General features: G+C 46.4%; 1 protein-coding gene across 3 annotated transcripts in view; it reads left to right on the forward strand.

Moving 5' to 3' along the window:
* Positions 1-17,091, forward strand: part of LIMK2 (LIM domain kinase 2) — a 32,660-nt gene that overhangs the window by 7,663 nt on the left and 7,906 nt on the right. For 2 of the 3 annotated variants that reach the window (XM_033075639.2, XM_033075637.2), the window contains exons 3-9: positions 9,440-9,575; positions 10,806-10,915; positions 11,164-11,352; positions 11,756-11,861; positions 13,187-13,383; positions 14,090-14,276; positions 16,654-16,740. In XM_033075639.2, the coding sequence (XP_032931530.1) occupies positions 9,558-9,575; positions 10,806-10,915; positions 11,164-11,352; positions 11,756-11,861; positions 13,187-13,383; positions 14,090-14,276; positions 16,654-16,740 (894 nt within the window). In that variant the 5' untranslated portion in view covers positions 9,440-9,557. Of the gene's footprint in view, positions 1-4,135; positions 4,515-9,439; positions 9,576-10,805; positions 10,916-11,163; positions 11,353-11,755; positions 11,862-13,186; positions 13,384-14,089; positions 14,277-16,653; positions 16,741-17,091 lie in introns of those variants that run through there. The other variant, XM_033075638.2, reaches the window with a different exon arrangement.

The following is a 17,091-nucleotide window of genomic DNA, read 5'->3' on the forward strand; positions in this document are numbered from 1 at the left end:
ATCCATTTCTTCTAGCTATGTTGATGAAAACCAAGCTTTTTCCCTGCTTCTGTTATCCACATAACCTTCCCCTGTCAGAAAGTAGATTGTGTCTCCCATCAGTCCCTCATTCAAGGCAGAAGCCCTGGGCTTAGTGGACTTAGCTTTTTCTCCAGACTGTATTTTCTAGACTTTAGATCACTTCTGTTGGTTCAATCTCTTTGGCACAGGCCTCCATTTTCCAAAAGCAGCTCCCTCCCAAAAGGACAAATGGTTGAACAGGATTTAAAGCACAAATGTGGACAAATGAAGATGTAAGAAATTATGTGTATTAGGAGGAAAGTAAATTGTGGGATGTTTGATGCTTTGAATTTTCTTTTAGCTTTTTACTTGTGAGCACAAGGCAGGTTTATATACACAACAGCTGAGTTTGAGACCAGGGGAAGGAGCCATAATTATAAAAGGCAGCTGAATTAAGGCAGAAGCAAGAAGATAAAAATCTCCTCTTCCCTCCCTTCTCCAGTTTCTGGTAGTTACAGAAAGTTGATGATAAGGGCCTTGGAGGTGAGAACTCTTCACTAATCCTGCAGACTCCTGGGAATGCTCCTTTGGTGGTGTCTTCAGCATTGAAATTCAGGAGCTCACTATCAGATTCAGGGAGAAATAGTTGCCTGTTGGCACACAGATCACTATGACCGTTCAAGAGTTTACACATTCAAAGGAACAATGAAGCACTTTGCAGGTGACCGAATTCCTCAGGGAATCTATCAGATACAGGGCATCAATGACCAGCCTTTATACTTAAGGAGGAGTGGGGAATTCCAGTCCAAACTTTCTTTTGGTTGAATTGGCACTTTGTCCTTTAGGGCACTGTTATCGAGCATTATTATATCAAGGTAATTAGAATTACTCACACAGCCGAGAATGTGGAAGGCTTTCTCAGGAGTGAGGCAGGATCCTTCCCTGAGGAGTTCCCGGTCTTCACAGAGCAAAGCAGCACGTTAAGGAGGAGTGAGGATGCAGTGGTGTAAGTGCCAATCTTACTGCTATGTCTGCTGCATTTACAGAGCAGAAGCCACTGCTTCCCAAACCCTGAAGCTTCAGGGGGTTGAATATTCTTGGTTTGTTTCTTAGCCCGTGTGGTGGGGATAAAACCTCTCCTTCCTGGTGTGCTTGGTGATGTGAGGTACTGAGAAGCATCAGGGTGTTGTTCTGAAGTTGTGCTGCAGCTGCTGCTGCTTAGAAATGCAATGATGCAGCTGAGCTTCACGTCACTGTTTAATTTACTCAAGATCCGCGTGCAGGAGCTCCCGGCGGTACGTGCAGATCCAAGGGTGCTGGTTTCAGGTGTATTGGTTTCAGGAGGGACTGTATTGGTTTCAGGAGCTGACTCCTGTCTTTCAACAGCAGCAAAGCACGTGTTACACCTTAAGTGCCTTGGAAATACAATGAGGTGTTGGGATTGCACTGAAGAATTTGGAATGCCTCCAAGCTGCGCCCGTGCTGAAGGAATGGCTTGCTGCAAACTCTTCAGGCATCAAGCAGATTCCTCTTCCCCCAGTCCCACACATACCGAAGTGTCTGTCTGTGCCAGGATAAGTTTGTGTATCTTAGGGCTGGCGGATGTGCTGAGCAATACATCTGTCTGCAGATCTGCTACTGACACACGGGATGTGTGGAAGAGTGTCGAGAGGCTGCCCAGCCCCAGCTGGCTCAAGGTATTCAGCACTGGAATATCACAACAGCTGTGGGATTCATTTCTCTGAGGGTAAATCTGTAATGGCCGAGAATCAGTGATAAATATCATGTAAGTCGTTGTCAAGGTTCTTCATGTGTTCCTTTTCATTTCTTAGTTATGGTCTTTCTGGCAAAAGTTACTGCTCAGTTCTAAACCATAATGAGAAAAAAGCTCCCCCCCCCCGTCATCACTACCTGTGTGTAGTGGAAATGCTGTCAGCATTTGCAAGAGAGAAGTTGCTGATGTCTGACTTTACTTGGTGAAAAAGAAATTTACTCCCGTGCATTTTGGCCCCCAGAGATGGTATCGGTAAAATTGCAAAAGGTTCCCCCCCACACTTGTTATCAGCATTTTTGAAGTACAGTCATTCTGGCAGGAATTCAGATCTAGAATATATGAACACATTAACACCTTTTCAGAGCCCTTTTATCAGAGACATCGTGTTCTCAAATAGGTCATAGAGACAACAGAAAAAGCAAGAAGTAACAAGACATTTATGTGTAGCCAAAGTAACTTACTGGCTGCTGCTGCTGGGTCTTGCTGCAGAAGTAAAATCATTTTGATAAGAAGTTTCCTGTTTAAATAGACGTTTGACTATGTGTCCTTTGGCTTTAAGGAAGTCTTAAAAATCCTTTCCTAGTTGCTTAGCTGTCTGGGTGGTTTTTATTACTTTGAAGTTCGGCTTTATCTGCTGGCTTCATTCACAGACTAGCTGGCTGCTTATCACATCTGCGGATCGAGTCTTCAAAGGTTTTGTCTGCAGAGTTGGGATTTATGAGGTCACGTGGAATGCCCCTCGGAGGGCGTGGAGCAGAACTGTGGGGCAAGGCTTTTGCGGGGGGGGGCTGGAGGTGTGTGTGTGTGTGCCTGTGTGTGTGTGCCTGTGTGTGTGTGCCTGTGTGTGTGTGTGCGCCTGTGTGTGTGTGTGTGTGCCTGTGTGTGTGCCTGTGCCTGTGTGTGTGTGCGCCTGTGCGTGTGCGCCTGTGCGTGTGTGCCTGTGCCTGTGTGTGTGCCTGTGTGTGTGCCTGTGCCTGTGTGTGTGCCTGTGCCTGTGTGTGTGCCTGTGCCTGTGTGCCTGTGCCTGTGCCTGTGCGCCTGTGTGTGTGTGCGCCTGTGTGTGTGTGCGCCTGTGTGTGTGTGCGCCTGTGTGTGTGTGCGCCTGTGTGTGTGTGTGCCTGTGTGTGTGTGCGTGTCTGTGTGTGTCTGACTCTGTGTGTGTGTCTGTCTGTGTGTGCTGGCGAGGTGCTGATAGCCAGGGAAGCACAGCACTGTGAGCGCTGGCCCCTTTTCAGCACGCAGCATATAGAGAATGTGGGAGACCAGAGCGCATTCCTAGACACAGACTCACCGTGTTGCTGCTTCCAGTAGAGCTGTGTGAAATGTCAGAAGGAATTAGACCCGTGCTGGAACTGACGAGCACATCGGGCTCTGCAGCACTAGGCTTCACTGCGCTTTTATAGCCAAGCTTACACTGAATGGCGAAAATGGAGATTTTTTTTCCTTCAGAGAGGTGTCTGCTTATTAAAAGTTAAATTAAAAAAAAAAAAAAGTTTAAGAAAGGAGGAAAAAATAAAAGAACACAAAAAGCTGCCTAGGTTTCTGCATACTTCCACAGCGAGCAGCAGCTGTCAAATCTGCAGCCAAGACTGCCTTGTTCCAGCCCCAAGCGTCCCTGAACAGTGTGCCAGCTGAGACGAGCATCTCCAGGAAAAGCACATTACAGTGCTCTTGCCTCTGGAACAGAGCATGGTTTTCAGGCTGTGTTCAGGCATGCCAGGCTTTGCTGACTGCACAAAAATGGGCGGGCTTGGTGCAGCAGCATATGTTTGTTGCATTTTTGAGTGTCTTGCCCGCAGCTCTAGCTGATTAGGTCACTAGAGATCATGCTTGGCTTCAGACAAGCACAGTGATACAACTGCGTGTGCTGTGAGCTGGAGAGAGCAGTCCGTGCTGATCTGTACCTCTCTGCTTCCATTCAGATGATTATTCAGTTAAAGAACTGTATGATCTCTTAAAACAGTATTGGAAAGAAGGCAGTTTTTCCTTGGATGAAGCACACTGTGCGTTACCTCTGCAGCAGGGTGAATGGACTGTAGGTGCTGTGAAGGCAGGATAACCCCACTCACTGAGAAGGGTTTAGGAATGTATATAGTTAATTTGATATATTGGAGATGTGGCTTGCTGCCGACTTTGACTCCTCCATTAGAACGTGCGGCTACTGCAAAGACAAGTTTCACGTGTGTGTGCTTGTGTTGTTTGGCCAGAGCTGCTCTCTGTCAGCACTGAATGCGCAGCCCCTCTTTGGGCCAGAGCTCCACCCCTGTGAAGGAGCGGAGCCCGCTGAGGCTCTGGAGCCGCCGCTGCCCGCCTGCCATGGCTCCTCCCCCCCTCCCACCCTTGGGTGGAACCAGGGAAAAGAAAACTTGCCAGTAGTTAGCAGGCAGCAGAGTTCTCCGAACTGCTGCAGCAGCATGTCCCACTAGCCCGGTGAGCAGTGATCCTGCCCTTCCCGAGGTGCTGCTGAGCACAGGACAAGATGGGTATAGCAATGGGCGCCAGGAAAAATCTGAAAAGGAATGAGCAGCCGAGAGACCTGGCGTTCCTTGGGCAGCTTCAAAGGGAGGTGAAGTATCTGAATCAGCGCAAGAGTAAATGAGCACTGGCTGCTGCCATGTTGGCAGAACAGAGCTGTTCAGAGGCAGTTGGACAAGTTTGTGGCTGATCCGGTTTATCCAGTGTTGAAGATGGGAAGTTACTTGTCTGCTCCGGCTTACTTCGCTCCCAAGGATCCCTTTCGGTAAGTGTTGCACAGGATTAGCAGGGGCCCTCCAGAGAGTGGATCCCCCCTGTGATGCCATCCCAGGCAGGCAGCGTGTGAGGCTGCAAGAATGAGGTCCCGTAATCCTGTGCTGGAAACAGCCAGCCTCAAACTGGGGTCCCATATTTATTTGAGGAGCTGACAGGGAAGATTCCTATTGCCGATCCCTTCCCAGCTCCCTGGTTCTGGGGAACAGCTCCAGTGTGTGCACAGCCTGGCAGGCTCCCTTCCAGAGAACACTCCCTGTGCCACTGTACCCTGTGTCCCTGTGCTTTGCTCACCAGCAGAGGAATGAGATTAATGTGGCTGCTGCTGCTTCTCTTCCAAAGCTCCTTGTGACTGGGTGAGGTGAGGTGCTGCTGTGGGAGTTCAGGAAGGTGATGTAATCTGCAGCAAGGCAGTACATAATCCTGTTTAAGAAATCAGGCACTTTGCAGGTAGCTAGGGTAGAGCAAAACATTTCCTTTACATGGAAAGGATTCTTCTGTGATATTTTGGTTAATTCAACTTTTATTCGGTTTTGGTCCAATTGAACAAATGAGAATCGAGAAAGGCGATGGTTCCAGAACAGCACTTTGACTGCATTGCATCTCCACAGTGAGAAAAGTCAGTGGGGCTGACCACAGCCAGGCTGGTGATTGACACTGATGTGCTGATTAGGTGGATGGATGGGGAAGGGCACAGCTTGCACTTTCATTGTCTCCCTCCTATCCCCTGTGCTCGGATTTGCTTGTTATTGATCCTTTTCCACAAACACTTTTGTACTGGTTTGGGAGTAAGGAGCCTAGTGGTGAAACAGTCTAGGATAGGAATAAATACTGCTGCACAGTTGCTGAGCTTCTTTAGGCAACTTCCTGAAACAGCAACTGCTTTCAGAAGAAGGAAAGTGAGCAGACACTCATTGTTTGTAATAGGTGTAGGGTATTATGTTAAGCCACAGATACACCTTCTCCTGAGTGTGTGGAAATGGTTTTGCATAGTCAGAGCTTAAGCACTCTGTCTTTCTAGCAGTCTGTTTTCTAGCGTCTGTTCTTGCTTGTCTGGTGTCTCTTACGTAGCCAGTGCACACACTGCTGCTAAGCCCGGGTGAGTAAGCCTTTGGGTGAGCTGCAGGCTGGGGTAATGCTTTATTCTGCGGCTCTCTGGCTGCGTGACTGTCCTCTCCCTGCCCTGCCTGAGAATTGGAACCACGGCTCTCCCGAGCCTGTGTAGCGTTACTGATCTGGCCTGACAGTGTGTGTGAGGGAGGCATTTTGTTAATGAGCCCTTCTCCAAGGGATCTGTCTCTTCAGTACCAGGGAAGGCTTTGCTTCCGTGAAGGTATTGGCTTTCATTTAGCTGTAAAAGAGATGCCACCAGGCACCAGTGCTGCTTTTCAACTGAAACTAGGCTGGTTACCTGTTGTGATCTGATCCTCCTGCCACCCCCCACAAAACCAGGAGTCCATGGAGCAGTGATTTGTGAGCTCTATCTGCACTTGCTGTGCTGCAGAGCATCAGGGCTGAACTCTGCACCCAGATGCTGCCTGTGGTTCCTGGAGGATGGCTGTGGGAGGCAGATTAATTTATTCTGTATAGTCAAAGCTGGGAAGTGAAGAATTATAATGTCTGGTCTGTATAATCAGAACAGGGTTCTGCAGCTCTGAAAATGGTGGCTGGGCAGCAAGAGGAAACACGTCAGGTATGGCTGTAACCAGCCCTCCATGAAACTTGATTACCATGGTTTGCTACTCTGTAATAAGAATAGCAAATAATCTAGGAGAAGATTAGTGGTTTCTAATCTACACAAGATATAGGGGCATGGCATACTCCTTTCTTTTGGTTGTGGTGCCTGACAAAGGTTAGCTTCCTTAATACTTGTAGCAGTAATTGCATTCCTGCCTCAGCTGATATGAACCTTGCTGCAAGGGCACAGCTCCAGTGAGGGGGAGAGGAAGAAATGGCAACTCTTGTATATTCTGGGATAAAATTCTGACATATCTCTTCAATGAAAGACTTGTGGAACAGTCATGTGATGCTTTTATCATTTGGTGAAGGCATCAGAGCCATACCGGTGTGCTGTCAGCCAGTTTCCCACATCTGCCCAATCTCAGCCTTTTGGAGGTTACAGAATGCACCATAAATAACAAAGGTGCTGCTTGGCAGCATGGGCTGCACTGTGTCCTGTTCCAGGCAGGGATTGAGGAAGCAGCCAGTCAGACCCACTCCAGCATCCAGCCTCTCCAGGGCTACTTGTTCTGTTCCTGTTGCCTCATTGCCCAGGGTGGGGTTCTGAGCCTTAAGCTGCAAACTTGTCCTGCCCAGATTTGTTTAATTACATAGCAGAGAACTGACTGCTTGCTGGCTCCACCTCTTCACCTTCATTTTGCTATGGGTGTGTTCCAAATTAGATACCAGTGCTTATTTCCGGATGGAAGCAAACTTAACTAAGTGCTGTAAGGTTGAATCAAACCATTCAATATTAGAGGAGGGGTAAAAGGAAGACAAATGTATGTGATCCCTTGGAGCCCACCTAAACAGAATTGCAGTTTGTATTGCTTTTGCAGAAATTTTACATTTACTTAGGGAGAAAAAGGAAGGGGTTGGAGGTGAAATTGAAGAGGGGTGAGGATGGGAAGGTGATGTGGTTAAAAACAAATAAGTGACCCACCTATGTGGAGAGAACATAGAAAGTCAAGTCCTGAAATCCTGGTCTCCAGCATTGCTGCCTGCATCCCAGTGCAGGTCTGGTCACAGCTCCCATTTGAAGATGTAATCACTCCTGGAGCACACACACTGGTACAGGCATGCATGGAGGAGTTGGATAAGTCTGAGGGATCCGATTTGCCCATGCTGAGCCAGATGTTCCTGCCACAAAATGATAGAAATCTTTGCTGTTAGTCTCCACTTGCTCTTTTTTTCCTCCCACTCACCTATTTGCTCATTCAGCACGGGGTATTTACTGCAGATGGAAGCCAAAGGCCAGTGGTTGAAGGCAGAATGCACTGGGATGCCCTCTGGGTCTCTTGCATACCAGGAGCAGGGTGTAACCATGACAGTGCCCCCAGGCTGGGGCTCTAGTGATGTATGTACCATGTACAGCAATCTTAAATTACTGTTCCCTCTGCTTCACACAAAATTGGCAGGGCCTGTTGCGTGTGCTGGAGTTCTTTCCCATCACTTGGAGGGGGAACAGGATTTGATGCTCCTCAGCTGGGAGAACAAACGCTGTGGAAGCCAAATACATTTTAAGGAGCAATCTTCCTGAGGGAGGGTTACAGCACTGAATACTCCATGAGGTGGTTTTCCCTAAAGCCAAAGGCTGCTTACAAGCAGCTTTACCTTGTTGCTTTGCAGTCTCTTGAGATGGAGCAAATAACTCTCCATGCTCTCTTGGAGCACGACCAGCCACACATATCATCATGCTCATTACAAGCTGCTGGAGTTTACAAGGAATGTCTTTGGCACAAATAAGCTTTTAGGAAGCTTGTGAGAGGTGAAGTCAACTGTAGCTCTCATCTTAGCCCTGGGAGCATGTAGAAGTGCTCCTCCCAGCATGCTGGGTGCTGAGGGACACTGGCTGCCCAGAGGGACACCCACATAAACCCCCATCCCACTGCAGTGGTTCCCCTCCAGTGCAGTAACTGTGGCAGGTGTTGGGGTAGGGAACAGAAGAAAGCAATCTTCTCACATTTGGGAAAACATTGTACCAATGACATCATTGATCCTCAAGGTGTTTCTTTGAACTGGTTATTGGTGACTAACATGCTTTGGATCCTGCACTCAGAAATGGCCAGTGCCAGACTTATTTTCCTTTTCAAGTCTGAGAACATGCTGCCCAGGGCTAATGGAATAATCCTTACTGATGCAACTCCTGTCTGTGCCTTATCTCTCCAGTAAGTCACACCTCCATGCTGCTGAAGTTAAACCTCCTTGCCCAGTGCATCTTGCTGAGGCAGGATTATTTTGTATTCAGCAAGCCTGCGTTCTGCTTGTGATTTGCAAAAACGGTATCTGCAGTAAACTGCTGCATTTTTTCCCTGGTTTTTTTTTCTTTTTTGTTTTTTTTTTGGGGATGTTGTTTCTTAAAAGGATGTAGATAGATGATTAATAATGGTTTCTTGTTGAAATAGAGGCTGACAGATGTGTGAAGGATTAGGGGATTCTCTTTATGAAATCAGAGAATTAGTTTTAAGTATTTAGGTTTTTTTGGTGGGTTGCTTATGATATTTATTTTCTCATGCACTGTGATCAGTAGAAGGGAGAGCAATCGTCTGGGAGAGGTGGATTTTGATCAGAGTTAATTGGCGGATGCAATAAGTGTATGGAGCTCGGGGGATGAACTGCTTTAAATCTCTCCCTCAAATGCAGAGAGCTGCAGTTTACCTTTTGGGAGAGGCCTTGGTACAGAACAATAGAAAAGCTTTCCAGAAAGGCTGCTGCAAAACTGGCTTTGCATTTCAAAGGGAAGTGGATCCTGCCTCTTTGTCCCGGTTCCTAAACTGGCAGGGGAGGCAGGTGCCCTGGCACAAGGGTGGTGCTATAGAAACACTAAGCAGAAACAGAGCAGAGCTCTCGATGTGCTGGGCTGCTCTGCAGCTGGGAACTTGCATCCAGAAAGAGGGAGAAAGTGGAGGAGCAAAATTTACAAAGCAAAATTTATAAACCTATTGATGTGTTTTAATGTGAGGGATTTGTTTTAAACTTTGGAAGCTTCTTTTTCTTTGTACTGGTTGAATCCACCTTTCCTTACAAACCTTGGATTTGGTGCTAATTTTCAGTTCAAAGAGCACTGGGAAGTGGAAGGGTTTAGTAGATCCATAATCGGCAAACCTGCCTGGTGGTGGCTGCTGCTGAATGTCAGGAAAGGACCATTAATTTGTGACTTGTTGCCCACTGGAACTTTGTTCCTTTCTTTCCTTCAAGGTGCTCTGAATGCCAGGATCCTCTCACTAACTGGTACTATGAGAAAGATGGGAAGCTGTACTGTCACAAAGACTACTGGGGGAAGTTTGGGGAATCTTGTCATGGCTGCTCTCTGCTGATGACTGGACCTGTGATGGTAAGGCCTTTGAAGGACGTGCCTGCCTCCCTCTCCTCAAACTTAGTTAGGAGTTACCTTAGGTATTCAGGTAACCAAATAAACTGAGGGTAATAATCTCCTTGTTTCTCTAATCAAAATTTAGAAATGAAGCTTGTGTTTGCATCTTCTAGATAAAAATTAATTTTGAATGGGGGTAGCTGTTAAAGGAGGGAGATGTGAGGATCTGAAGCATATGAACAAATCAGGTGCTGAAAAGTACAAACCTGAGAAGCAGAAAGGTGATTCAGGGGACATCAGTTCCTGTAGCACAGTGCCTCAGTGTCTCCAGGGGTGATTTTCCACTGCACTGTGCAGTCAAACTCTCAGCTCAGGATAAGCAGCAGGTTCTGGCTATGGGAAGGTTGCCATCCAAGTCCCACCTGGGTTGTGGCCAGAGTGCTTTTTCAGGCTCACAGTGTCTTGAAGCAGTGTTAGCCCCAACTGCTTTGATGCATTGAACTCTTCCTGCACAATATGGGCTCACCTAAATGTTCCCCTCCTGCCTCAGCCTTGCAAATATTTAAACTTTAAAACTGCCAGTAATGAAACAAAAACATTATTTTTCTAAAGCCTAAATAAAAACCAGGATGGTACTCAGTAATATGGTTTCTGACTCAAAAGGAAATGTTGAAAAATGTGCAGACAATTTCTCATTGCCTGCAAAAGTCTTTGCATAATAATGTCACTAAAGGAAGTTCTCATGAGGAAAATAGAAAAACAGACCAATTAATAAAAATATTCTCTTAAAGGTATTTTTTGTCTCTGCACTTTTTTTCTGTCAGCTGGCTGGTTAAATATCTGAATTTGTGCACTGCCTGTCTGCCAAAAAAAGCGCCCTTTCAGCTTTATTAATTCAGGCGTAACATTAGTTATCTTGCCAAGAGCAACTGGACAGGAAGGTTTAATACCTTGTTTACTAGTCTGTAGCAGACCATCAACTGTTTTTGATAGTTGAGCAGCTGCCAAATATAGCAGAGGTTCCTGGGACACGAGCTTTGCTTAGAGTGTTGATGTGTTTGTTTTGGAGTTCTGCAAACAAGGTGCTGTGGATGGGGTTCAGCAAAGACAGAAGGACTGATAGAACTCTGCAGTGAAAAATTGCCACTTGCCTTAGAGATGTGAATGAACACATTAATCGGAGAGGAAAGCAGGAGCTGCATCTGCTGATGGGTTTTGGCCCTCCTAAGCTATTCCCTTTTCTGTCTGTAGGTGGCTGGTGAATACAAGTATCACCCAGAGTGCTTTGCTTGTATGAGCTGCAAGGTGATCATCGAAGATGGGGACACTTATGCACTGGTACAACATTCCACTCTCTACTGGTAAGAGGAGCTGCACTTTGCCACAGAGCTGCTCCCTGCTGAGTGTAAGCCGTGTGCAGCTGGCTCAGAGTGGTTCAGCTGAATGCCAGGCTGAGGAATGCCAGGCAGGAAGCTGCCTTTGAGGGAGGGAGGAAGGAGTGGTGTAAACACTATAACTATGGCTTGTGGTCACTGAGAGAACTCAGACATGTGAGTTTGGCAAGGAGGGATGGGACATTTACCATAATGATTTTCTTCACTTCTTCCAGCGGAAAATGCCATAACCAGATTGTGCTGACACCAATGATAGAAAAACATTCCACTGAGTCTCTGCGTGAGCAGCTGCCTTATACACTGACCCTCATCTCCATGCCAGCAGCCACGGATGGCAAGAGGGGGTTCTCTGTCTCTGTTGAAGGTGGCTGCTCCAGCTATGCCACTGGTGTCCAGGTGAAAGAGTGAGTATGACCAGATTTTGTGCAATGTACATGTCCGTACAGAGGGAGCTGATAAAAATCCTGCAGCACTGTTGTGCTGAGGGAATCTTGGCATTACAGGGATGTATGTTGGCTAATAGTCATTTGTGTTTGGTCTTCATTTCGGTCTTGTGACAACCTTAATGATAATTGTATCTCTCAGTGCTGTCTCCTTCAGTGAACACAAAACATTTGGACTAAAGTTTTACCACTGGTGCTATGAAGAGCTCTCTCCAACCCAGCTCAAACCTAAGCACTTGGTCCAATAGTAACTCCTGTGTTGGTAGATTAGCACTGTTTTCAAAGTACCAATATGAAGGGGAATATATTTACGATAATTTTGGCTAAACTGACTTCACATACAGACTGTAATTCCCCCATTTAGAGTTAACAGGATGCACATCAGCCCAGATGTCCGAAATGCCATCCACCCTGCGGATCGTATCCTGGAGATCAATGGAGCTCCCATTCGTACACTACAGGTAGAGGAGGTGGGTAGAGTTCTGTTCTGAAGCTTCCTTCTCCCCTGCCTTCCTACATCTTTTCTCTTTCCTGACACTGTTCTCCCACCCTACATACAGTGTGTGTACACTGCTAGTACTTGTGCTGACAGGAGGAATAAACATGAAGGCAAGCTCTGCCTTCCAGCTGGAGAGGAGAATGTAACAGATGGAAATGCAGTTAGGATTTAGTCCTGATTCTGTGGCATTCAAACGTGAAGGGAGGTAATAAGAAAAGTCTAGGGCTGTGACAGAGGACAGAGAGGCTGTGAAGGCTTTCCCATGTACTGCTGGTGAAGTGCACAGGTCTGATCCTTCTAGAGGCACTGCTAATACACAGTAGCCCAGCTGATTCTGGGGACATTTTCCATTGGAAAAAAAACCTATTTGCTGTCTGTATTTACAAGTAGATGCTTTCTGCAGATATCAGATGATGCTGCAAGAGTGTAAGGGGGGCATCATTACCTTCACTTCCCAAGGATTTTATTTACTGTTGGTGCTGAAGAGAACACCAAGAGCACAAGGCATCTCTCAGATAAATCTCCATGTAGCTTTTGCAAAGCTGTTTTTTACAGCACTGTTCAAGATGGAAACTTGTGTAGTTTTTGAACACTTCTCAGAAAAAGAAAAGTATTTAGTAGAGTCATAAAATACCAGACTGAAAAGCACCTCAAGGATCATCTGGTACAATCTTTTTTGGCAAAAGCACTATCTAGAGCACTATGTCCAGCTGAAATATCAATGTGTCCAGTGTTGGTCACTTTACTGGGGAGATTATTCCAAGGGATGATTGTTTTTTGTAAAAAACTGTCTTTGTGCCTACCTGGAATCTTTCCAGGATTAATTTGTACCCGTTACTCCTTGTATTTTCTATGTAACTCCTTGTAAAAAGGGAGTATCCATCTTCTTTGTAGCCACTCTTTAAATACTGGAACATGATGATAAGGTCTTGCCTAAACCTTCTCAAGGCTGAACACACCCAGTTCTCTCCAGCCTTTCCTCACGTGGCAGCTTCATAGCGCTTCCATCATCTTTGTGGCCCCTCTCTGGACCCTCTCCAGCCTGTGCACATCTTTTTTATATAGGTTACTTGTAGTTGACCAGAAAGAGGTATTGGATAACATAAGGAACTTCTGTGTTTTCAGCTTCATTTGTCTGGTAGACAGTTGTGGTGCACACAACTAAACCACAGCTATGGAGTGATCTCACTGAACTCTCTCCTTGGATTCCTGAGGGGCATTCACTGTGTCTGCTCTGTCTCCTGTCATTTGCATTCCTCCTGCCTGCTGCTATCCTGCCCTTTGGTCTGGTTTCAGGTGGAGGAATTGATTCGCAAGACAAGCCAGACCCTTCAGCTGCTGATCGAGCACGACCCTGTGTCACAACGCCTGGACAGGCTCCGCTTGGACTCGCGTCTGCCCAGCCACATGAAGACACCCATGTCCCCTCGCTCCCTGTCTCCTCTGGACATCAAGGAGAACCTGGAAGGAACGCTGCGCCGGCGCTCCCTCAGGTAAAGCCTTGGAAGCGCTGCCTCTGACCTGTCTTGCCCTGTGCTCCCTGTCTGGGCAGCTTAGGCCTTGTGATCGTGATCGCTGGGGACAGGGCTTATCTCTGATGTGAGCCGTGGAGTAAAGCACTGGAAAAGTCATGGAGAGCCTTGGATTCTGCTGTCCATGTGTACTCTCTCTCCATGTCCTTTCAGGATGACAAATCTTCCTTAATTAAAATAAGGAGCTCTATTGTTAACAGAGAAAAGCTACTAAGTTTCAGAGTCAGAAAAAGTAAAGGTCAGGCTTTTACCAGCCTTAGATGACTGGGGAAGAACGTGTCCTTAAGGGGAATCTGGCTGAGACCTGGGACTTGACAAAAAGTCTTTCTAAGAGTGGAGCACTCAGTTGTTCATTTAGTCTTTTAACCAGTATTTTGTTTAGAGATAGCAAGTGATGTGTCTTCACAGCTTCCTCCCCCTGTTCTCAGAGCTCCATTTCAGACTGCCAGTGCAGGAGAGGTTGCTGTTGTTGTTAGGCAGCTGTGTCTTGGAAGCTGCTCTGGATTCATAAGGAGCTTCCACAGTGCTGGGAGAGCATCTGGTTTTGGAGATAGTAAAAGCACTGGAGCACATTAGAAACTACTCCCTTAGCAGTGAATGATGGGATATGCTGGACCAAATATTGCCCAGCAGCTGTCCTGATCTTCCTATCATCCTTATTTTCCAGGAGAAGCAACAGCATTTCTAAATCTCCCGGCCCCAGCTCTCCAAAGGAACCTCTCCTTCTGAGCCGTGACATCAGTCGATCTGAATCCCTGCGCTCCTCTTCCAGCTGCTCCCAGCAAATCTTCCGGCCCTGTGACCTCATTCACGGCGAAGTTCTAGGAAAAGGATTTTTTGGACAAGCAATCAAGGTGAGGGAGGTCCTCAAACATTCATCAGTTACTTTGAGTACAGCAATATCTGCCTGTCTTGGCATCCTTCACCACAGTCTGGGTGGTTTTGCCTTGCTGATAGTGATCACTCTCGGATTTTCCTTGTTTTGCTCTGAGATCCATTTCTGTTTCATTCCCTGACCATGAGAATGTCTGACTGCAGATGGTTTTGACTTTGTCCCCTTTGAATGTCAACCTTGACCATACATGTTCATCTTCTGAATCAGATTTAGCACTCCAGAGTGCCTGTCACAGCAGCCTCCTGGGTGAGGTGGGGAGAACAGGGAACAGGCTACACTACCTCTTACAAGCATCTTTCTTATGATAGATGCATTCAGCTCCCCAGCATTTCTTACCCACCCTTAGTTTGGCATATTCAGGGGTTTTATTAAGCTGAGGTAATGACCATGTCTGAATTCCTGGCACAGCCTAAATGACTTCTCAGTGTGGGGGTAGTGGTCAGGTCTTGCATGACTCTTACAGTTCTAATCTCAATCAATAGCAGTTCTCTTGCATTTAAGCTCTCAGATCTTGACTGAGGGTACTCCAGCAGTTCCTATCCCAACATTCCTGACAGCATCAGGGGCAACTTCCTCTGCCTTGATAAGGTTCTGTGAGCTCCTCAGTACTCAGACTGCACTCACCATGGGATGGGACTTCTCCCCTTACACTGGTATAAACTTGAGGTGTCCGGCCACCATGTTCCTCCACGAGAGGTGATGAGCCAGCACTGCAAACCCAACACTTGATCCATACTAATGAGCATATTTCTCTTCTCCTCTGCTCATAGAGAAATAACAGGTGCAGGTAAGTGGAACCTTTGCTCTGTCGCATGCTTTTGTCATCTGCGTCCCAGCAGTTACTGGCACAAAGGCATTTCTTTTCTGCTCAAATTACCCCATGGCTATCCTGTTCTGGTGCATGCTCTGGGAGTTAAATTTGCCCCCGTGGAGTTTCATGTGACATTTGTTTCAGTTTTGCTGGTATGTCAGCTTAAGAATCCCACTTAGCCTTACTTTTGTCTCATCACTTCCCTTTATCATTGGATATGAGATGTCCCTGGCTTTCATATCCCTGGCTGAAACATGCAGTGTTCCCTGGCTCATTACTTGTGTATGGATGCTTGATTTCAGACAGGAGCAGAAGAATATTGTACTCTTGCTTCTGTTGTGTTATTCCATGCACTCACATTCCACCTCTGTCAGCTTTGTTATGTCCATGGCTCCAAACAGAACTAGTGTGTCACAGTGTTTGCAAGAACTCATAAGCTTCCTAAATACTATAACTGGTCATGTGTTCTGGATTTTAGTTCTAGAGGATTTCTAAAGGATGTTTTTGCCTCCTACCTTTAAAAAAAAAAGACATTTTTCTTAGGCTTCAGATTGACTGGGTGTGATGCAGCAGGTGCTGTATCTGGTCACATAATTCTCTTCTGATCAGAGAGGCAAGGTGGTTATTTAGTTCCTTGGAGATCTTAGGGAGCCAGAGCTGTCCAAGTTAAGCAAACAAAGAGGAGAGGATTTCCAGGAAAATGTGTCATAGGAATTTGGACCCTTTCTACTTACTCCTGCACCCTATGCAAACAAGCTTGAGCTGGTTATGAAAAACCTCCATAATACAGCAAAATGCCAGGAACTAGTTGGAGACAGGCAAACAGTTCTTGAGGAACTGGAAATGCTTTCTGTGTGAAGAGCCAGGAAATTTATTACCTTATTATTATGATAGATTTCTTTGTGTCTTCCACTGTTCTAGGACATTCCTTGCAGGTTGAGACACACTGCTCCAAAGGAGCAAGGTAAAATTAACTGCTTCCTGCCTTAGCTCAACAGCCTGTGCACTCCAGTCCCACTTGCATGTGGATGAGATTCAGCTTCCCCATAAAACCAAAGCATTTATAATGCAGTTTTGGGCTGTTTTGTTTGGTTTCTGATGCAGGTGAACATTGAGTCCTTTGCTGATACAGAATGTAGCTGGTAAAGCCTGTGTACAAAAGGTGAGCATCCCATTAGACAAATGTATTCCGTAAGGGAGCTTTGAGGCATGCACCAGTGTGGAGGCTTTGGCAGCCTGTGTGCATGCTCAGCCCTGTGCTACCCAAACAGGAGCCTTCAGCTCTGGGCCTTGGCATGATCCTGTGTCAGCTTTAGATAGTTTCTGTTTCACATACAGCATCTTGGTGAATTCCAAAAGGAGAAGTTTCCCGTGGTTTTTGGCAGATCCCTGGGCTCTGAATTTCCTCCCCTCTCTAGTCTTCTCTGGATTCAGGGGAATGTTGCACTTTTTCAGAAGTCACAGGAGCATCAGAGCTGTGTTTTCTTGAACCTTGCCTGTAGTTGTGGGTTTTGTTTCCACCCAGGTGACTCACAAAGCAACAGGAAAGGTGATGGTGATGAAGGAGCTGATTCGCTGTGATGAGGAAACACAGAAGACTTTCTTGACAGAGGTAGGAGCAGGATTTCAAAAAGCTTCTGAGACAGTAGTGTGGTAGAACTCTCCCATCTTCTCCAGAGAGAGAGATCCTGCCAGCAACCCTCCCTGCTGAGGAGGGAGACATTGCATGAGGAAAAGCTGACATGAGCTGAATATTTGCTGCAGTGAAGTGTGACTCACACTGGGCAATAGACATTGCTTCAACTCCAGTTCATTAATTTTTCAGTGATAAGAGCAGCTTCAGTCAGAGGCAAATTGAGCTGTGCAGTACATAAAGGATTTATCCCTTGAGCCTTGTGCATAAGTGCAAAGGATGAGGGCCAATATCTGAAAGATATTTAAGACTCATGCTGTATTTAAGGAA

The sequence above is a fragment of the Catharus ustulatus genome, chromosome 18, assembly GCF_009819885.2.
Source record: "Catharus ustulatus isolate bCatUst1 chromosome 18, bCatUst1.pri.v2, whole genome shotgun sequence".
In the NCBI taxonomy this organism is placed as follows: Eukaryota; Metazoa; Chordata; class Aves; order Passeriformes; family Turdidae; genus Catharus; species Catharus ustulatus.